General features: G+C 34.6%; 3 protein-coding genes across 3 annotated transcripts; 1 reads left to right on the top strand and 2 right to left on the bottom strand.

Annotated features, from left to right (window-relative positions):
• The first annotated feature begins 8,236 nt into the window (after positions 1-8,236).
• On the top strand, positions 8,237-13,284 carry LOC146951009 (proteasome subunit beta type-1). Its single transcript, XM_085746978.1, has 8 exons — positions 8,237-8,346; positions 9,451-9,508; positions 9,628-9,735; positions 10,667-10,748; positions 12,112-12,241; positions 12,325-12,467; positions 12,562-12,648; positions 12,928-13,284. Exons 2-8 carry the CDS (start codon positions 9,462-9,464, stop codon positions 13,000-13,002), a joined length of 672 nt encoding a protein of 223 aa, XP_085603104.1. The 5' UTR covers positions 8,237-8,346; positions 9,451-9,461; the 3' UTR covers positions 13,003-13,284.
• Positions 13,285-14,889: 1,605 nt separating this feature from the next.
• Positions 14,890-16,569, bottom strand: LOC146951008 (large ribosomal subunit protein eL20y-like). Its single transcript, XM_085746977.1, has 4 exons — positions 16,519-16,569; positions 16,312-16,427; positions 16,161-16,224; positions 14,890-15,483 (listed from the first exon to the last, which is right to left on the bottom strand). The coding sequence occupies exons 1-4, from the start codon at positions 16,531-16,533 to the stop codon at positions 15,142-15,144; spliced, it is 537 nt and encodes a 178-aa protein (XP_085603103.1). The 5' UTR covers positions 16,534-16,569; the 3' UTR covers positions 14,890-15,141.
• A 2,045-nt stretch (positions 16,570-18,614) lies between these two features.
• Positions 18,615-22,118, bottom strand: LOC146951007 (1-acyl-sn-glycerol-3-phosphate acyltransferase 3-like). Its single transcript, XM_085746976.1, has 11 exons — positions 21,793-22,118; positions 21,242-21,364; positions 21,094-21,133; positions 20,886-20,959; positions 20,671-20,730; positions 20,481-20,558; positions 20,209-20,367; positions 19,802-19,927; positions 19,562-19,654; positions 19,247-19,333; positions 18,615-19,067 (listed from the first exon to the last, which is right to left on the bottom strand). The coding sequence occupies exons 1-11, from the start codon at positions 21,871-21,873 to the stop codon at positions 18,819-18,821; spliced, it is 1,170 nt and encodes a 389-aa protein (XP_085603102.1). The 5' UTR covers positions 21,874-22,118; the 3' UTR covers positions 18,615-18,818.
• Positions 22,119-22,837: the final 719 nt, after the last annotated feature.

The following is a 22,837-nucleotide window of genomic DNA, read 5'->3' as shown; positions in this document are numbered from 1 at the left end:
TTACTAGCACTTATCATGTATGCCTTTAGCCAAGCCTCTTGTCCGGTCGACGTAAAGTTAATCCTTGAACACTATTGTGATCTCTAGTACGGGTGAAAATAAGCTATGCCAAATTAGACTTTGCAAGATCTAAGTCTTGTTTGATCAAAAAATTTAAGGTCTGAGTTTGACCCATTATAGGTCATAGTCTTGTTTGTGGTGCGAGTCTTTGGCATATCCTAAGAAAGAAACATGGGTGGCATATACCATTTTTATGCCTAGCCACTTCAACATTTCCTACACTTCGTATGGTTATTATATATCATTACTTATCATGTAAGAGCACTTTTTTAGCAGATAATGCTTATGACTTTCGGTTTAAAACTTTAAAACGTAAAACGGGTTGAAGTTTTTTGAAATTGTTGATTACTGAAATATACATTGAAAAGTAATCGAGACGAGTTGGTGGTATCAATCGTCTCCTATTGTAGTCTGGTTTAAATTTTTGTCTTGAAACATTTAAGTTAAATTCATTTGAAATCGTACCTGAGCCTAAAAATAAAGCATTTTCCATACAATAAAAAAGCATTTATAGTCTTGAGTTAGTTTCAACAGTTTTTTAACAATTAACTTGATGTTGCCTAGGAGGGGAGGGGCAGGGGTTTTGATTACTGACGTGAGCCTGCTTCTGTCATGTTTTTCGAAGCTGCTGCAGGGCTGTTGGTGTCTGCTTTTTTTTCTGTTGTTTTGGGCACTGGTTTTTCTGCTACTGCTGTGAGTTTTCTGTCAGGGTTTTGGGGGTGCAGGTAGCATTGGAGTTTTGTTTCTGGGTGTAGTTTAGGCCAAGCGCTTTGGACTGTCTGGGCTTGTGCTGGGCTTCTATTTTAGGCACAGTTTTTGTCTTGGAAGTTAGAAAATTGCTTTTCTGACATAGAATACTTCCTTTTGACACAAGTAAATGACCAAATTACCCCCAGCGGCAGTTAACAACCGCTGGGGAAAACGCCGGTAGTTAACTACCGCTGAGTGCCAGCGGTTGTTAACAACCGCCGAAGCTGAAGGTAGCGGTTGTTAACTGCCGCTACGTGCTTGCCCATTTTCTAGAAGCTCATTTCCATTTTCCTGAAGGTTTCCTAACCAATTTTCATTTTCATATTCATTTTCATCTAAGATATTCATCAAATAACCACTTGAAAATTCTTCTAAAATTTTCATATAATAACCAATTGATACCTAAACATATTCATCCAATATTTAACAGGAACATGGTAAAATTAAAACGCAAGAAATAATATAAAACGAACGTACGTATATGTCATAGAAATAGGAAAATGTATGGAACATGTCATAATAATACATCATGATCATCATAGTCAAAAAATACATAAAAAAATCCTAATACTAATCAGCCCTGCCTACCCTGCCTCTGCTGCCCCCTGCGTCGCTTGGAAATCTGATAAGTAAGTGCAAGCTCAGTAGCACTAGCTATCCGCATGACCTCCTGGACAATCTCCTCTTTGGTCATCTCGGCTTGCTTGGCCACAATATCTCGGGCTATGTGCGCCACATCCCGGACGATCGTCAGTGTGTCAGGCATCTCCCTGGCATGCTCCTCCTCAATGAGCTGCTCCACGTTCGCCGGCCTGTGAGGGGATCCCTCATCAGGTGGGAGAATGCGAGGGTGAGAGACTCTGGCATACCAAGCCATGTAGCCAGGAACATGCTGCCATGGTGTCTCACACCCATCTCCCCAAGCAGGTACTAACCATGCCGCAGTGTCCATCAACACTGTGGTCAGCATCTGTGTAGGCACCGGAGGGACAGCTGAAGGATGTCTGGGAACGTCCTGGACAAAGGAGAACTGCCTCTTCACCCGCTCAGGCAAATGACGGTACACCCTCTCCTTCCCGCACATGAGCCATCCCGAGTAAGTGCACAAGATATTAAATGGGTGCACGTCTCTGTGATCACCATAGGTAGAAAACCTGATGCCATCCACCTCCAAGCGATCCAGGCGTGAGCGGTAATGGTGCACACTCTTATGGCCTTTGCTAGTGAGCCATCTCCCAACACATGGTGTCCGCGGGTCCCAATCCGGGTTACGCTTCCTTGGGTAAGGACCTGGCAAATGCTCCAAAATCCATCCCTGCAACAAAATAAATAATACACAAAAATAATTATTCGAGTTAAAACTTCAATAAATCTAAAACATTATAAAATAGTCTAGCATGATAATAAAATTTATAAAATAAATTCATAAAGAAATTAAGATAAATATTACCATAAAAAGAGTCGCATAGCCAGCCATCGTTCTGTTATTCAAGATAACAGAATCATCCAGATAATCATAGAGGTAGGCTAAGGTCATCCCTCCCCATGACCACTTCCCAATCGCCCCCAAGTCCGCCATGCAATCAAGATATATCAAGTCGATGTGTCTGTTCATTTTGTTAGTGAACAGCGCACAACCGACAAGATATAGAAGGAAACTCCTCACACAGCACGCCCTCCTCCTGGCTCTCTCCTGCATCTCCTCCCTCGACTGTGCATGCTCAAGGCGTCTAGCCTCAGTCAGGTGCTGCTCATAAACCGGCTTCAGTGCAGGATAACTGATATGACCAGCAGATTCTTCCCTAACCTGAGCTCTGGCATCAGCATCTGACATGCCCAGCAACCTAGTCATCAGATCAATCGAACGGTCGCTATCCATCGCCTCGTCGTGCTCCAGCATGCGACCGTAAATAGGAATGTGCAGAAGATTATGCACATCGTCCAGAGTGATCGTCATCTCCCCCACAGGTAGATGAAAACTACTCGTCTCTGTGTGCCACCTCTCGCATAGAGCACGTATCATCGCATGGGTCACAGTCGAATACCCAACGTGTATCAAACCATGGAGGCCAGACCCCTCCACATGCTCCCAAAACCACCTCAAAGCCGCCTCCGGCTTATCAAGATCTTTCAACCTTTTCCCCGCGTTTACGCACTTATAACCCGCTGCATCATGCCACATCTGAAATTCAAATTAAATAAGACATTGTCACTATTTGAAATAAATAAAACACTTACGCTACATTATATTAATTAATTAAACAACTTAAGCTACGTTATATTAATTAATTAAACAACTTACGCTACCTAATTTTAATTAATTAAATCAATTACGCTACGTTATATTAATTAATTAAACACTTACGCTACATTATTTTAAATAAATAAAACACTTACGCTACGTTATATTAATTAATTAAACAACTTACGCTACCTAATTTTAATTAATTAAATCAATTACGCTACGTTATATTAATTAATTAAACACTTATGCTACATTATTTTAAATAAATAAAACACTTACGCTACGTTATATTAATTAATTAAACAACTTACGCTCTTACGCTACGTTATATTAATTAAACAACTTACGCTACGTTATTGTAATTAATTAAACCACTTACGCTACCTAATATAATTAATTTAAACATTTAAAGAATTTTAAACAATTTAAACACTTACATTATTGTGGTTCACCCAAAGAGGGTTCGCCACGTGCCTCGAGTAGTCGGACAACAATGACGTGGTCTGAGGTCCTCCAGGAAAGGGAACCTCTCCAGCAGGATAGGGCGGTATACGCGGAACACGACAACCTCGTCGTGGCTGAGGCTCACGCTCAGGCTCACCCTCGGGAATAACATTTTGTGCCTCCATATAATCTGCCATAACATCCTCTGCCATCCCCTCATCATCTCCCACCTCCTCATCCTGTGCCTCGGCCTCCGGCTGATAAAACATCTGATCCTCCTCCATCCGATCATATCCACTAAAACCCTCCTCATACACACCCTGGTCATGCGCCGGTGTCGGATCAACCACCTGGGAGGAGTAATCCACATGTGCCTGTGACTGTGAGCCCTCTCCATGCATCCTCGGGTCCCTGCGCCTCCGAGTCTTAGGGACATACGGGTATTCAGCCCTCTTTTCTCTCCGAGCACTAGCGGTACTCGCCTCTTTACCTCTCCGCATCCTATCCTCTCTAATAACCCGCTGCTGCTCATCCGTATCCCTAGCCATATCTGTACAAAACACAAATTAAAAGAAGGCATAAATACGTGGGCAATGTATACTTTACGGTTCTAAGCCATTGAACATATCATAAAAATCCAAGACATTGAACCTAAGACATTGAACCTAAGGCAAGTAACATGTAACATATCACAAATTTTACTTAGGCATTCATAGAAATCCAAACTTAGAATCATTCAACTTGGGCATTTCATCAAAAAAAATTATGTATCGTATAACATTATGTCATTCTTAAACTTGCCAAAAAATGTCAAAATCCAGGCTTATAATAATTACAACATCTATACATTATAAAATTGAACATATTTGAAAATAAATTACAAAAAAAAGCAACATTTTCTCACTTAGGCATTTCGTCAAACACCTTATGTGCATTCTAAATTAGGAGCACAATTAGTGTTATTTGAACATCTAAACAACTACATTGTACCTACACTTATTCTAAACAACAATTCCAGCATAAACAATACATTAAAACATCTAAATCATAGTTAATTTTCAATTTTCTAACCTAACCTAAAACTACCTAAAACTAACATTTTGCTCAAAATTATGAAAACTAACACCCTAAACAAACTACATTGCATGTAAATAGGAAAGAATGAACTTACTTGTGAATTAATTGATGAAATTTGGCGCAAATTCGTGAAGTACAAGTTTGGAGAAATTTGGAAGTTGTGTTTTTTGTGTTTGTGTTTCTGGAAAATGAAGAAATGAGGGTTCTGGTGTTGTTAAATCGCAGAACTCAGCGGCAGTTAACAGCCGCTGGAAGCCAGCAGTAGTTAACTGCCGGCGCTTTAACTAGCGGTAGTTAACTACCGCTGGGGTAAAAGCGTCATTTCCATGTGTCAATTGGAAGTATTCATTGTCAAAAAAGCAATTTTCTGGAAGTTATACCCCACATCCCTATATCTATACCTTCATCCCAATTTTTAACACAAAGTTCCAATTTTACCCTTTATTTAAAATAAAACTCAATCACTCTTTCACTTGTTCACCCCACCCTTTTTCTGGAAAACTCACAAGAAACGTTCACCCCCCACCTTCTTTTTGAAAATGTTCGCACAATAAGCATTTTTTAAACCCTTTTTCACCTGGAAGATTCGATTTGATTTTTATTTTATAGGCATCAACCAAAATGTTATTGTTAATTGTTTCTTCATATGGTTGTGTCTGTTCTCTCAATTGTTTACCGGAATTGTTTCGTTTCGCTCTATGGTTGTGTTGGATTCACGCCGTGTTTTAGATTATCGAAATCAGAATCAAAATCATTCTTTGATTATACGGTATACTGTCGAATTCATAATTGTAGGTTTCATAATTGTTTTCATAAATTAAAGAAATTTTGGTAATTATTTTGTCTGCTATAGTATAGTCGACGTGTGAGAAAAGAGAAAGAACCATGGACTGCTCTATCACTTTTTTGTAATCACAATATTGGGAGTACACGTGTGATTCATCACACAAGACTTGATGATTTCATAAGCAGGAATATTATTATATATTTTTATGATAACTATTTTCGGAACGGATTTGTGGAGTTGTTCGGCATACCTTTCGAAAAATTAAAGATGAATGTTCCGGGAATTTCGAAAATGTGTTATAGGATGAATAAATTGGAAATACATACCCGGAAAAATAGCATGTGGGGGTGAACTTGAATGGAAAATGTTGAAATTGAGGGTGAAAAATTACGTGGAAAAAGGTTTAAGTAAGGAGGGTAAAATTGGATTTTTCAAAGATTTGTAGGGGTGAAAGTTCATGTGTTAGGGTATAGAGTAAAATTTCCCTTTGTCTTTTGCCAGCTGTGGTATGACACCTTAGTACCCACCTCGCCTCATAACCGCATAATATATATTTATATTTTTTTTATTCGTATTATTATGTAAAAATATATGTATAACATTTTTAAAAAAATACAATATATAACATTATACAGACTCCTCTTACTTTTTTCTTGGGTTTGATAAAAATATTTCACAACTAAGTTATAATCTTTGAAAATTGTTTTAACAGTGTTGATATGATATCATATTTTTATAATTGATCAACTAATTTTAAAGAAATGCAGGTAACGGGTATTGGTACTTAGATACGCAGAGGGCACGAGTACGAATGTTGCTACCAACATGGGGCTCGTTTATGGTGATTTCTTCGAACCACGATGATTCCTTCGCACACACCTTGTTGCAAAAGCAAAAGACTCTAAAACTAAGATGACTCTCTAACTATCCCCTTCTCATCTTGTGTAGCTTCATCGTCGCGCAATAGTGGCGGTAGATCCTCTACTTGCGGCTAGCTGAGTATAACTCTTGCATCCTTGAGTCCCCTTCCTACTAGAATCAAAAAGTAGGTAAATCCAATACTACAAAGAGGCGATGAACCTCATACCATTATTGAATTAAATTTGTTTGGTTTTGCAGTGTGGGTTTTGTTGTGAAGGTTATTTTGTTGCCGTGTGGTTGACTGATTCTATTGCGAGAATGAGAATAATCGTGGTAAAAATGACAAAAGATTTGGAAACTAAGGCAATAATTATGTTTTGGTTGATGAAAAAATGGTGGTGAAAATTTGGGGGAGGGAGGCTCTTTGCAAATAATCGGATTTGTCTTGCGTTTTTGAATATTATCTTTATACTCCATATATCACAAAAAATTCTTAATATCATCGCTAGTCACAATATAACCCTTGTATGAATTTTTGTGTGAGAGGGAAAAAAAAGAGACTGTAACAATAGAGATAATACAAATGTGCTTGCGATGCGAAATAAGGAGTAGAGGGAACACTTGCATCCCATTTTGCATGATGTTTTGCGTCTTTGTCGTCCCTTATCTATTTTTGGCCCCATCTTCGTCAACACGGTCAATCGTACATCCAACAACTCAACTAAATTATGACGAACACACACACACACACACACACACACACACACTTGCATTTCATCACCATGCATATTATGGTCATGAGGTAGCAACTTTCACACACAGACGCTTACATTTCATCACCATGCATGTTATGGTCATGAGGTAGTAGCTTTCACACACACAGAACCACATGGTTGAGTATAAAATCGGTATGAGCACATCCAAACTAAATACTTTTTTTTCTTTCGGTTTGAGTTGCTTCGACTTGCGTCTTTCTATTGAGTTTGCTCAATTGTGAACACCTCTATTGAAAATGACACAATAAGTAATGGTGTTATGTGTAACTCTTCTCGCACAGACTCATTTTGTACCACTTGCGCATGTTGCTCAAACCTTCCATGCCCATGTTTTGTACGCGAATAAGTAGTAGTGCCACATCTATTATGACTAACATGTATACGACCCATCACTGAAATAGAAGAAAAGTATAAGAAATATGGGTTATCTAATTGTTTGGAACAACAGATCCAAAACCAATCTTTGTAATGCTCAGATTGATTGGTTCATATCCAACCATTAAAACATTTAATTTTTTTTTCAAATACAAATGCATATATACTAACTCTCTTATTGACCACGAGTAAAAACTTCAAATGTGATGTATTAGATGTAAACCCGGTCCAAATAGGAGTTTTGTAGTTGAATGTTAGTAAGCCAAAGGTGTTAAGTTGTTTGTTGTGAAAAATGTAAATGAAAGTGAAGAAGACAAATTGCCTTTTAAACTGTTCCGTGCGAATCGGTTGATCCAAACGCTTTTGTCTGGATTGGCTAATTCGTAGAGAGACAAATTTAGCAACGAAAAATAAATACTCCCTCCGTTTCAAAATGAGTGTCGTTTTAGCCAAAAAATTTGTTTCAAAATGAATGTCACTTTCAGTTTCCAATGCAATAATACCTTTTTCTTTTCAATTGTACCCTCCAATTAATACTCTGCACATTACTTCCAAAGTATTACTTTTAAAACTAACCAATAGTTAATAAGGATAATTTGGTAAAATAACCATTATCTTTCTTTTAATCATTGCATTTCTTAATATATGTGTAAACACCTAAAACGACACTCATTTTGAAACGGAGGGAGTAAATTATTTTGGGTGGGGTTTTAAGAGCAAAAGGGGGTGGAAGGATAATAACTTTCCAATATTTATCATCTTATAAAAAGATGGCCCAAACCCAAAAAACCGAAAAAAATACAACGAGAAAAAAAACGTGGAAAGAAAGAAACTAAGGTGAAGTTATTTATTAGAAGCAGTAAGAAACAAATCTCAAATCGCGAAAAGCTTCAATCTCAAACCCTAACCACCCAGAACCACCGCGTTCCGAATCGTTTCCGGCCACCACAGTCCTAGCTTTCTCCGCCGTGGTGAGACTTTCATTCTATATTTTTTTTTTGTTTCTGCTTTTTCCTGAGTGAATTTCGATCTTTCTGTGTTCTATTTGATTATGAGTTGCGATTCATCTAACATTGTGTATAATTTCTCTGTTGTTATTGATTATGTGTTGCGATTCCTTGATGTTTGATTATTGGTTTTGAATTAGATTTAGGCCTTGTTTGGATGAATAGCTTAATTTGCAGCTTATTTATAAGCACTTACGTATAAGCTGTTTCTTTAACCAAAGATAAACTGAAGTTAAGTTTTTTTTCGTATAAGCTATAAGCTGTTTTCATAAGCTATCTTGGCGAGCTTAAGAAAATAAGCTGTTTTTATAACTTCTTCCTGAAGTGCTTATACCAGTAAAAAATCTCAAATAAGCCAATCCAAATAGGCCATTATTTTTGTTGCTGTTTGTTTGTTGGTCTCTGATTTAAGTTTGTTGCCGTGTTTGTAAATTTTGTTGTCTTCTTCCAATATGAATACTTGTGGTGCTGTGAAATGTGTGGATGATGATGATATTCAAATTTTGGACGAAGGGTGGGACTGCTCTTTGGGGGAAGTAGCTAGGTTGTCTTGGGTGGGTGGGAATTTTATTTTTGGTTTTTTTCTCATGGCTTGGATGTTGGAGATGATGGTAGTTATTTTTGTGTGGTTCCCTCCCTATATTTTTATCTGGATATGAATATCTTCGATTGTTATTTGATTTTGCTAGTTTGTTCTTTGATTTTTTGTTTGATTTGGTTAGTTTGTCCATTTGGCTTGAGTTGCTAAGTTCATTGCCTCTGTTTTTTTGGTGAAGTGCTAAGTTTGTGTTTGAAAGAATTCTGATTTGTATTTTGGATTGCTAAGTTGGTTTGTACTTTTCAGTTGTAGTTATATTATGGTTTGTGATAATTGGAGCCAATATAGAGCTCTGGAAAAATTGCAATTTTCCACATTCCGAACCAAACCATCCTGTATATCATTTGGGTAGTTTGGTTCGTGTAAGGTCACAATAATTGCATATACCCTATCACCCGTGACACCCTTGTATACCCTCATCTTCATTACACTATTCTTCATCTTGTTAACATTTTTTTTGTGTTTTCCAGTTCCATTTACCATGACTAAACAACACGCTAATTGGTCTCCATATGACAACAATGGAGGGTAATTTCTCTCTCTCTCTCTCTCTCTCTCTCTCTCTCTCTCTCCCTCTCTCCCTCTCTCCCCCCCCTTGTTTTAATATTTTTCAATTACTATCTTTTTAATATTATTATTATTTGTAGATCTTGTGTCGCAATTGCTGGATCGGATTACTGTGTGATCGCAGCTGATACAAGGATGTCCACCGGTTACAACATCCTCACTCGTGATTACTCCAAAATCTCTCACTTGTAAGCTATTTCTCATCCAACACAACTTAATATATATATATATATATATATATATATATATATATATATATATATATATATATAGGGAGCATATCCGGTGAGAACCAATATCTTATATGAGAAACGAGAACTATCTATATCGGCTATCAGATTTAATTAACGCGTAAGATTTAATTATTTCCTTAAAACATACTGTGTAATTGATATACAAAATCACAAGTTAACAAATTGAGCTACAATCTTGGCACAATTAACGCTGAGTTCCTCTTCTCCAAATAATTAGGTTTTACGTTTATTGTTCCCCCGTTTTTTTTTTTTTTTTTTTTTTTTTTTCTTAATATGATTTTGCCTTTTGCTCTCTTTCAAGAAAGCTAGTATATACCGCTAGAAATTTCTCAATCTTGTTTATCCTCACCAAATTGATAATCGTTCCAATTATCATGCATAAAATTGTGTCTATTACCTTTTATCGATTAATTAATTCTAGTGTTACTTGCTGATTTGAGGAAAAGGTTTGAGATTTGGAAATGGCTGCAACAAACAAGAAATCAAAGAAAGCGTAAAATCTAATCTGGTAATTAATTGGAGAAGAGAAACTGAGCGCTAATTGTGCCAAGATTGTAGCTCAATTTTTTAACTTGTGATTTTGTATATCAATTACACGGTATGTTTTAAGGAAATAATTAAATCTGATGGCTGATATAGATAGTTCTTGTTTCTCATATAAGATATTGGTTCTCATCGAATATGCTCCCTATATATATATATTGCTGAAACCCAATTGGTTTTCTATTATTGTAAAACTTCTAGTGGGGTTAATTTTCTTGATCATAGCATTAGACAAATGCCTCTTTTTTTAGTTGTGTTTATGCTGTTAAAAGATGCCAAGTCTAAACTAGGTTTTTGGGGTTTGTGTTTTGTTTCGCAACAGAGCTGAGAAATGTGTGATGGCTTCTTCTGGTTTTCAAGCTGATGTGAAGGCTTTGCAGAAGGTTTTGTCTGCTAGGCATTTGGTGAGTCTAATAATCTCAATCCTTGTAACAGATAAATAAATAATACTATTTAGATTGTAAACATATTCAGGAAACAGGGTGGCTTAGCATGTGAGAAACTTTCTTCTTTGTTGAATTTCCTTGTGTTTTTGTTCTGTTTGTATGCTTCACTATGTTGATTACTTGTTGGAAAGTTGGAAATATTTTCTAGATGAGTAAAGAAGTTTAGAAGAAACTTTATTCAGTTGCAAATTCCTTTTAACCTCTCTATTTGTTAACATAACTGATTTAGAACTACAGAAGAATAAACTGAGAGTATTCCTCTAGGGTTAAATGTTGCTTTGATTTGGGTTTCAGATATTCTGATAATAAACTAAACTCAATATTCTTAGTTATACAAAAGCAGTGTTGAGCATTTGATGGTTTATTTATAGACTGCCATGGTAACCGAAAACCTCTTTTCTCGGTATATAGAATTAGATACATTGATTAATTGACACCCATCATGACATAATGTGTTACGATATATAATAATTGCTAATTAAATTAGTTAAGAGTTGCTATAGTTAGTTACATAGTTATTTGGATTAGTTATAGAGTATGTGTATAAATTAGGAGAACACAAAGGGTAGAAAGTATCTTTTGAATATCGTAAAGTTTGTGAATGGAGTAGCAACTCTAATGCGAAGGGGAAACTCTTGGAGGAGAGATTATCTCCTAGTCTTTCTTATTTTCTTAATTCAGTTGTTCTTTCTATTCCATTCAGCTCTTGGGTTCCTAACATAATGCATGTCATGTATTGAGTTGTAAGGATTGAGATCGACCATTCACCTCTATATTTATTTTGATGTTCTGCACTAGTATTTTTGTTGGTCTCCTTTTACCTATACTTATTGGACTATTTTTGTCACCCCTCTTTTCTAATGTTTCTATAAGTTCCTTTAAATATGTCCACGATCTTTGCCATCTTTTCTATATAAAAGTTATTGAGTTAAGCCCACCTTTATAGAAGTTTATACTCCTAATTTTATTTGTTTTGCATAATCATCATCTGTTGTGTAAATTGTATTATTATCGTCTTTTTGACGCCAAGTATAATTGTATATCCAAAATTGTAAAGAAATGATAAGCAGGATTGAGGGGAAAGTAAAAACTGGCGAAGTGTTCTGTCAATTGCATTGCATCAATTATTAAAGTTTTAACTCTTTTATCAATGCATATAACCTTATCAATTACGTTGTTAGATGTTAATTTGAAATTTGGTGAAATTGGGTGTTTGACTCACAAACTGTTATGTACCTTCCATGCTTCCATTGTTTTGAATATTACCGTGACAAATAATTAAAGCTTCTGATTGAAATGACACTATTGATTCTTAATGCAGACTTATCAGCATCAACACAACAAGCAGATGAGCTGCCCTGCAATGGCTCAATTGCTTTCAAACACACTTTATTACAAACGCTTCTTTCCTTACTATTCTTTCAATGTGTTGGGCGGCCTTGACAGTGAAGGTGAGCTATTTCTAACTTTCTATACTTGTTCGTGTCCCATTTTTGTATTTGCTTGCTCTGACTTCAACTTCAACCTAAAATAGGAAAGGGATGTGTCTTCACTTATGATGCTGTTGGTTCCTATGAGAGGGTGGGATATAGCTCTCAGGGTTCTGGCTCCACTCTCATTATGCCGTTTCTTGATAACCAACTGAAGTCCCCCAGCCCACTCCTCTTACCTGCCCAGGTGAAGTTCTTGAATTGGTGTTTTTCTTGAAGTATTTTGGTTCTTTAAATTATTTTTGAATAACACCTCTACATTAAAATATGATTTATTGCAGGATGCCGTTACTCCACTGTCTGAAGCAGAAGCAGTTGATCTGGTCAAAACTGTTTTTGCGTCTGCAACTGAGAGAGATATATACACTGTAAGTTTGTTTATGTATGAAAACGGATTGTCTGCCTTCACACATTCATACTTGCAGAATTGGATCGTCTAATCTTAATCAATCCACATTTTGACTTTAGTGTTTAAGACCTGTTTTGCAAAGTCAAAATACAAGCCGTCCTATTAAGATCAGGCGGTTGAAATCTCGTGACTGTGAATGCAGGGTTATTTCGACTGCAGAAAATTGTGGTCCTTTTACATAATTGTCATTTTGCATTAGGACAAGCTTTAAACTTGCTTTGGGTGTATGTTTTTACAGGGGGATAAGGTTGAAATTGTCATCCTAAATGCTGGTGGTATTCATCGTGAGTTCATGGACCTAAGGAAAGACTGATGCTTTTACAGAGGAGTGTATGTTCATGATAGACTTGTTCTGAGAATGTTTGGAGTGCTCCTAAATTCTGAATGTGGTCTATGATTTGCCCCCTAAGCCAAATCGAGGAATGCTTTCCAATTTGCGCTATTTCTAGTCTGCTCACATTGTAACTAGACTGTGCTTTTACTTCTGTATTTGCATCGGATGTTATCCATTTCTTAACTTTATTCAAGTCTATTGTGTTGAAAAATGAATAGCCTAAATATTTTGTTATATTAATGTTATCCCAAATGAAACCAACTCTAGCTTTGCAGTAGTGTGAGTAATATGCAATCAGGAGTGCTACCAATTGTCCTGGACATTTTTTCCAACGCTATGCGTGTCTAAAAAATTTCTAAGGGACCGTGTCCAAAATGGTGAATCCATGTGATTTAATATTTAGAGGAAGTGTTGAAAAGGTAGTATCAAAGATTTCATTTCTAGATAACTATAACTATTGTACAATCCTTAATTTGAATTCTTTTGACAGATTCAAAAAAGTTTTATATGTTGACTGTCGACTGCCTGGTTTGGACCGGCTATGCAAAACTAGGCTAACCTAAGCAGAATTTAATATGCTGTGTGTATAAATTTAAAATGGCAAAGGATAATCATTTTACTACAATTGCCAAATTGTTAACAAAAATTTTGGTGCTTAGTCAAACATAAAACATTAAAAAGGAACTGGAACAATTATATAGGACGCAAGATACAATTGATACACAAGAGATTAAGGGAGTGTCAATTTATCCACCTGTATCATGATTTTTGCCATGATTAAGGAAGTGTTTGTTTCATGATTTTTGTTTCATGATTTTTTAAATTGGTGGTTATACATGGCTAGGTAATGTCTACACCTGTATTTGTTTCAAGATTGAAAAAAATTATTCCTTGGTATAAAGGTTCTAAGGAATTGAATAACTTCTCATAACATAATTCCAATGAATTTATTTTCATGTGATAAGGTGGAAATGTACATTTCCATGAAAATTTTATATAGATTTTTTTTTTAAAATTATAACCACCAATTTTGCCATGATTTTTAAACAAACACTCCCTTAAATTCCATGGCTAGGTAACCACCAATTTTTTAAACAAACACTCCCTTAAATTATAACCACCAATTTTGCCATGATTTTTTTTTTAAATTGTGTCAATTTATTTCTTAAAAATTAAAAATTAATATTTTTCAATAAATATTTACCAAGGAATCCTTAACACGTGTCAACTATTTTGAGAAAGATAAAAAATCGCAAAGTGACATTTAAAATGAGACGAATGGAGTAAGACGAATGGAGTAACTACCAACATTAGTATTAAAACAATTGCAAAATTAGGACATTTTCACTTTGGATCCTCTTCCCTTCATTCTCTCATTCTCGCTCCTTCACCAAGTTGTGTCTATCTCTGGCTCCCTTGATCTTATTTTTTGTTATTTTCTCTCTCTTGATCTTCTCTCTAAAATTTAGAGAGAGATAGATACAATGTGGCGAAGGAGAGAATGAGGTAAGGAGAGAATCCAATTTCGGACATTTTATATTTCCAATCATGCTGGCTAGGGCACATTTCTGTATCTTGGCAAACTGATACTGCTTAAAGTACATTTGTACTCTTGAAAACTGTATTCACTCACTATGCATTGGTTGTATTCAGTTCTTTCGAAAACAAACTGATTTTTTAAAATAAGTTCATGAAAAACAATAGTCCAAACTCCAAACAACAATGAATGAGCTAGAAGGTTGGACACAATTACCAACACAGCTTCGTTCATCAGCTTAAAAAACCTAGCTCATTAGCTATTAGCATCTGAAATTACATTTTTCCAGCAATAAGAGTGCACAAACAATAGAAAATTATAAACCCTCCTTCAAAACAAAAAGTTCACTAAATTCAAAACCAAGCTTGTACCGGTACATCAAAAAGAGAAAAATAAATAACAGCATAACAAAAAGATATAACAAAATACTTGATAAATAACGGACTAGGAAAAATGCGAACACTGTCTGAGTTTGCTGGTAATGGAGTTTGTTAAAACACGATTATCTTCCGAAAGCTCTTAAAGTACTGACTGATAAATCAAGCAACTCTAACATGAGAAGGGAAATGTGATTCACTGAATCACATAAACAGGTTGGGCTTCTTAGCTTTGTAGGTTGTTTTTAGGCTCCTAGTAGGAGGCCTAATCTTCTTGTACACCAAGGGGAACTTGATTTTGGAATTGTGGAACTGCTTAGTGCTCTCCCTTTTGCACAGATTAGCTGGGATGGTGGCGGTCTTAATGATCTGGATGCAAGGAAACCTGACCCTATGACGAGATGCCATTTCGTTGTACATTGTCTCCACAGCACCGTTTAGAGTAGTATCACGGTATTCCTTGTACATATTGTGATAACCAGTACGACTCTGATAACGCAACCAAATTCCATAGTTCTTAATCTTGGTAGGATTTTTCTCAAAGATCTGCAATCAAAAAAAAGATACCATAAGCCCCTATGTCCAAAAAGACTGCAATTGAAGGTAAAATAACAACTAAAGCAAACACAGGGAAATCATACTCCACATATTCTTTCACCACAATTAGCCTTATTTTGCCTATAATAATTGAAACAATACGCTATTAAAAAAATGAGCATAATTTTCAAGTTCAGCTATGAAATTAGTCACTGGTTTCATGCTAAAACCCTCTAGGAAATACTCAAGACAGGCATACAGTAACAGTTTGAAGGAAAAAACTTGAAAAATTCCTTAATAGATATGTTACAACAACAGGTAACCTATGTTTGGATTTTGACATAATTCAACTTCAATCAAAACAGCTTACACTCAAATGTTTGGTCAAAGACTTCTCAAAACAAGTAAACAGAGCAAATTTTATCCCAGCACTAATCAAAACAGAACAAGCCCTTTCCCAACCAAAGTACTTTCAAACAAGTCATAAACTGTATCATGGAATGGTAATCAAAATCAGTTAAAATCATTGAAATGTCATATAGGTTGTTCTATTTAGAATCACAAAATACCGAACAAGTGCTTCTAGGGGTCGATAAATACAAATAAGCTGTTGATAAGTTGAATCCAAACACAGCCTAAGTTGTATCAAATTTGAATTAAGAGGTAGAATAAATGAATGTGCATACCTCATTGATAGCCAAAACTTGTCCATTACTTTTCTTAACCTTCTTCAACTTCCTCAAGAAATACCTACAACAATTAACATTATTAAAAACACAATTATTAAAATTTGATAATATTAAAATTTGTTAATTAATAAATAAATAAGGAACTTACCAGAACTTGGATTTGGCACGAACCTCGTTGGTTGCCCAAAGCTTCATGCGATAAATCTTAGGATGTTCATCCTTTTCGGTGGGAAGTGCTCTTCCGACAACCTGGTACTGGTGAAACTGTGGAAACAAAAATTTATAACCGTGTTAAGATTCACACACAAAAAACTAAAAAATCACACTGATGAAGAAAATTAAACGATTAATTAACCTTAGCGTTAACCATTTTCCGAGCTGATTGTAGTTTTCTGTAAATGTGAATGAAGATCAATGCAGCAGCATTTACAATGTAAAACCCTAATCAATGGTGGATCTTTTTGACCCATTGAGTTCGACCCGATTGAAGCGGGTCAAACCTTCATGTAAATATAAGCCCATTTATGTATGTTTATTTTATAATAAAAAATATATATTGTTTGACACTCGATTCTTAATGGACATGAGTGTGACGTATGTGACTGAAAAAAAAAATGGTTCAACATGTTTTTAGTTGCTACTCCCTCCGTCCCGGTATAATTGACCTACTTTGGTTTTTCACACGGATTAAGAAAAGTGTATAAATGAAGGGGAAAGTGGAATATATTGTATTGGGAATGATAAAAGTAGTACTCCCTCCGTTTCAAAATACATGTCCAATTTTTGCAATGTGCACTATTCACTTGACTTACTTTGACCATACTTTTTTACTAATGTATAAATACAAATATTAGCATGTAAGATGTTGTTTGATTTGTCTCGACAAATATTTTCAAAATATTAAATTTTTATAATTTTTTACTTTAGATAATTAAAGATATTAACGGTCAAAATTGTGCATTGACATATGTGAAGTGGTTGACTTGGACATGTATTTTGAAACGGAGGGAGTATTATTTAGTGTTATATTGTATTGGGAATGATGAAAGTTGTATTGAAAATTGAAATGGGTCAGTTATATTAGGACACTTTTTTTTAGAAAATGGGTCAGTTATTCCGGGACGGAGGGAGTATATAACATTCATTCACTTTTCTTAAATAAAAATAAAAATCATTCACTTATGGTGTTTGTTTCAGAGAATCAAAATGTAGCTTTAGAGAAACATTTGTGGTCCTCGTGAGTTTAATTCAGTTGGTAAGGACAATACATAATAATAATATATTTGTTAAGTCTGAAGTTCAAACTCAGACCACCACCAAAAAAAGAAAAACAACTTGTGATAACAGTTGGGAATTGGATCATTCCCATCCTTTCATGCTAGGAATAAAAAGAGAGTAAAATGGTTAAAAAAAAGTTTTCAGGAATGATTTATTCCTAAGAACTTTTCTACGTGCATGTGGATCAAACATTGGAATAAATAATTCTCATCTTAGATTTCTTGGAATTTAGTTTGTAGAGGTGAAACAAACGCTCCTTAAAGTATTTGGTATAGAGGATTTTTGGTACTAAACGCAAATTAAGAGCGAACAAAAAGTTGGTTTGCTAACAGGGACTGTACCAGAAAAATTTATTAAGGGTGGCGAAAATTTAATACATGTGTGGGTCTATTTTTTTGTTTTGAAAACATAATCGTGTTAGGCAACTTGAGCGCATATTGTACACGCATATATACTTATATACTCCATACAAAAAATTATAAATTCATTTCAATAACTGTATTAATAATTAAGATGATTTACCTTTATGATCTTACCGAAAATTTATTTTGAAAGAGCCAAATTTGATGTACAACAATTGATGCAAGAATTAATCTCATTTTGAAAATATGTATGAAAGTGGCATTCGAATGAGATGCTAGGGTGATGTGGATAGGACACTATAAATGAAACCATTGTGGATTGGGTGGGTGTAGTGAAAAGTACTTGAAGTCAGTGATGTATGCTGCAATGCAGTTAATGAGTGATGCTATGATGAATCAACAAGAGCGTCTCTCTTTGTGTGTGTGTGTGGGGGGGGGGGGGGGGGGGGGGGGTGGTATTGTAACTTCTCAAGTACACAGTCTGGACCTTGGGGTGGCGACTGCTACTGAATTCGTACAACTTGGGAGTATGATTAATGAGTTCTACTAAAGAACAAATCATTTTGAAAGAATCCAAGTTCGATTTCTGGTGAAACAACTCTTGATCATACTATATTCACCTCACGATCAAACTGCGAATTTCCATGACCCTTCTTCTTGAAGAATGAGAGGGTTAAAAAAAAAAAAAAATTAAAGCACGGGAAGACAAATTATTTGAACCAAACTTTGCGTTACCATGAGATTAAGATTAAATGGACCTGCTCAGGTGGGCTGGATTAAATGGTACCAGGTACCATGAGATTAAGATAAATGGCCAAGTACTTTTTACTTTTAGGTGTTATTGTATATAGTTTTATAATAAGTTAATCCTCTTTTTTCCCTCAAAAAAAAAGTTAATCCTCTTTTTATTAACAAAAAAAAAAAAAAACTAAATAATAATAAATAAGTTATGATAGACATATATACATGTAGAATGTAACATTAAACTATTGGTCTCCTAAAAAAAAAAAAAAAATTAAACTATTGGTGCATGTTTGATAATGTCTGAATTAAGAAGCCCTTGCTTGATGGGGTCTTGTATGGGTAAATTGGTGGGCTTAGAATGCTCAGCTTGAGTTGCATGTATGAGTATTTCCATAACAGCTGTTACAATGACCATGAAAAGCACTGTAAAGAAGATGCCTGGCCACGTGGAGAGTAGTTTAGTCCATTGAAAGAATTTTACTAGAAGAAAGCAAAGGAAACTTGACCAACAAGCCATAACCTGCATTAGTTCAATTGAAATGAAAATTTATCATGAATAGAATGATTTTTATGAAATAGACAATGAGTAAAGTGATTATAAATAATAATTTTAATCTATCTATCATAATCCAACTCAAAATTTATTCAATTCATCTTTTGCTACCCCTACAGAATAAATATAAATAGAACAAAACTTACAAATATTGCTCTTTTAGGCCGACGGAATTGATGAAGTTCTAGCTCACTGAATATCTCCGTAGTACTATATTTCTCCAGTAATGCATCCTGATAATTAGTTGAGAAAACACACATTAGTTGTTACAAATTTAATACAGAAAGTTTTGAAGAATGCATGCATCAGATTTGTTTGTACAAAGTGCCTCTAATGTAGAATGTGAGGGGCTAACTTATAAACTAAGTCATACCAAATATGAGTAAGTAAAAAAGAATTGCAATTATTAGCGAACAAATTTTCTGCTACTAGAACATCTTTTACATTATTTGTAGTAATACCTTGGCAACAAAAGCATCTTTGCACCATTGTGCAATGCCATCTTCTGTTTCTGGAAGTTCGTCTATTTTGTGGCGCTTAATTTGAACCTTGACCTGCAAAAATGCAGAGGAGCGTAAATATATTTTTAGGTTGTAAAACAGATAACTATAAACAACGTCTAATTATGAAGGAATACATAAACAACATTGTTTCTTTTCTCTAATTTAGTTACTGTCAAGCAAGGTTTTCAATTGCCTTACCTTACAAGGAATCCCTTTAAAAATTCTCAACAATGTAGGTGAAGTCTCACCCCTTGGAACTGTAAAGGTGCAATCATAAATGGCCGGAATGTATTTTCGCGTTTCTTTTACGGCAGTCACAAAGCCCTGGAGAGAGATCATCAACAATAAACAAAAGATATCAGCTAATAAAACAAAGTCAAATTGTAAGCGGTAATTGGAAACTTATGTTGCTAGCTGCTAATATAACTTGTTTAAGTAGCAATTGATCATATTACTGCTATCTCCTATAATATATAGGCTTGAGGTCGCAAAAAAAACATTCATCAGAAATGACTTTTATTTTTAAGTACATAGATTCTTTTGCAGGGCTGCAAATTCTCATTTTCTCGTAACCAAACATATCCTAAAGTATCGATATTTTTTACCTTGGTACGAGGAATCAAAACATTTTTAGGTACTGGAATTCCTCTTGAAATAGCAAACTCTTGAGCTGCTAAAAGTTTTGTGTGCGTAAAGCGAGTTCCTTCAACAAAAAGAGCCACCCAAAAAGGCACTGGTTTGTGTTCAAGCTGCTTAAAACCTGACTGCCAGCAAAAGTCAAGAGATTTATAAATAAAATGCTAATAATTAAGGAACATTATTCTAATAATCACATATATATCTAAATTAGTTAAATAATATGTTTGGATTTATTTACCTTCAATGATGATTCATCTTTAGCCCAGTTTCTTTCTAGAAATAAGTATTCAGCAAACCACATTGACCAACCTATAACCTGCAAAGATATTGCAATGTTGTTACTGAACGGATCATTTAAATTAATTAAAAGCCTTAATGCATTCCTAAATTTACAAAGAACAGAGAAAGAGAGGTCTACAGAAACATACAGGTAGGTATTTAAATTCTTTCTTCATAATGGCTACCGTGCTACCAAGGCAACCTGTGCGCTGTGACAAACGAAAAGGAGATAGAATACAAGAACTATATGACTCTGAAATTGTTTTAACCCTTGTAATTTGAAGTAATACAAAAGCACTAATGTAAGCTAATCATATATATCAGTATGTACATCATTTTTTTTTTGCATATAATAGGCACCTACCTGAGCCAAGACCCATCCAATAAGCCAATCAATGTCACTCCTGTGATTGCATATCAGAAGTGCATTTTCTTTACCTGAAATTTTCACCAGAAAAAATAAAAATTTGTGAGAGATCCTATTATACTACTTTATTTTGAGCAATTAATTATAAGAACTTAATCATCTTAAAAAAAAAATTATAAGAACTTAACAAACCAGGTTAACTTACCCAATAATTGAAATGTTTCTGAATCTGCATACAACTCAACCTACAGTCCCAAGATTCAACAAATTTTTACGGAAAAAGAGGGTTAGAACATAGATAAACAACAAATTAATTAATATGAGGTAATTAATTAAGGTAATCAAACTAAGACCTTGACGCCCGCCCACCAATCAATGAGCCATATGAGTTCCAACCATAATGATTCTGTGAGCACTTTGTTTATTCTTCTGTAACAATATCTTGATATCGGACGAACAAACACAAAGAAAAAAGCCTGCAAATGCATATATATCTTATGTAAATAGTTTATTACCAACTAAATAATCATCAAAAAATGAAAATTCATAAACCAAATAGCAATTCTAATTATTTTTCTCCTTTGAGAATTCCAACTCCAAAATAAACAAGGCAGCGTTGATCAAAGAATGGATCAAGTTTTACAAAGAAACAGAAATATACTACAAACTTGATCATTTGTAGGCAATATATCATACATATACATATCAATGTTGCGAATAGTGTTATTGCATAGCAGAATTTGAACAAATCGTTATTGTTTCATGATACACTGTTGCATGGCAGGTGATTACGTCAATAGGTCAATGTACACAGATAAAATGTGAAATCAGAATGATGATAAATTTACCAACCAAGCAACTATAATAATATACATATTGTGGGTTGAAATTGAATGAAATTTACCTGAATAACATTGATAATGAGGCCTGAAAGAATGAAAATAATGCCTACAGGAAGAATAACAATTGTAGCTGGGAACGCCATGTTTTTCCTAACCTTTCTATTAAGCTAATTGAGAATTATGAATACGAGAGGGTTATCAAATAACAAAAAGGAGAGAGAGAGAGAGAGAGAGAGATAGAGAGAGAGAATGTAAAAGTGTAATTTGGGGAGAAAAAAATTTAGATATTTGTGATGAAGGAATAATAATTATGAATAGCTAGCTGTGCCACGCTGGGTTAAATAAGGAACCATAATTTTTTTTTATTATTAAATACCAACTATGGTATACAAATAATCAAATGCAAAGTTGGCACTTCTTCATTCACATGTTCATAATATAATAATTGAATTTCGAAGCTTAGTTGAATCTGAATGCCTCTCCACATCAAACTTCAATTCACACTCATCTATACACATATGATATTAACCTTTTGTTTTATTTTTATTTATTTTTGGAATGAGAAATTATTAATAATTAAAATAGCATCAATGACCATTTTATATATGTATCGATGAGATTTGAATTATGTCACATGAAGTTATATGGTAAAACTCTTACCTTTGATGTTATATTTCATAAACTCGCGGCCCAAAATTTGTATGTAAGGAAAACATCCTAAACCAATGCGATTTTTTTTGTGGTGGTCGATGTTTGAACCCCGACCTTACATATATTATGTAGTGTCCTAACTGAGCTAAGCTCACGATGACATGATAACTATTAGTATAATTGTTTTTATTTATTACGAGTCTTTTTTTTTTCTAATTTTTTTTAGGTCTAATGCAAGGGCAAGGATTTGGTTTAAATTTGATGGACAATAAAAATACAATTCATTAATATGATTGACATCTAACTAATTTAATTGGCTAAGATATATTTTTAATCTTTTATCTTTTTCCTAATTTTTATTTTGATCCTTTATTTTTCTTTTTACGTTTTGCAATGTATACAAGTTAATCCTTTTACGTATTTCTATTAAAAGATAGTTGAGTTGACAATTAACTT

Source organism: Medicago sativa, chromosome 2 (assembly GCF_051527215.1).
Source record: "Medicago sativa cultivar Bolivia chromosome 2, Bolivia_mono, whole genome shotgun sequence".
In the NCBI taxonomy this organism is placed as follows: domain Eukaryota; kingdom Viridiplantae; phylum Streptophyta; class Magnoliopsida; order Fabales; family Fabaceae; genus Medicago; species Medicago sativa.
The sequence above is the reverse complement of the archived record's forward strand: the minus strand, read 5'-3'. Positions and strand labels throughout refer to the sequence as shown.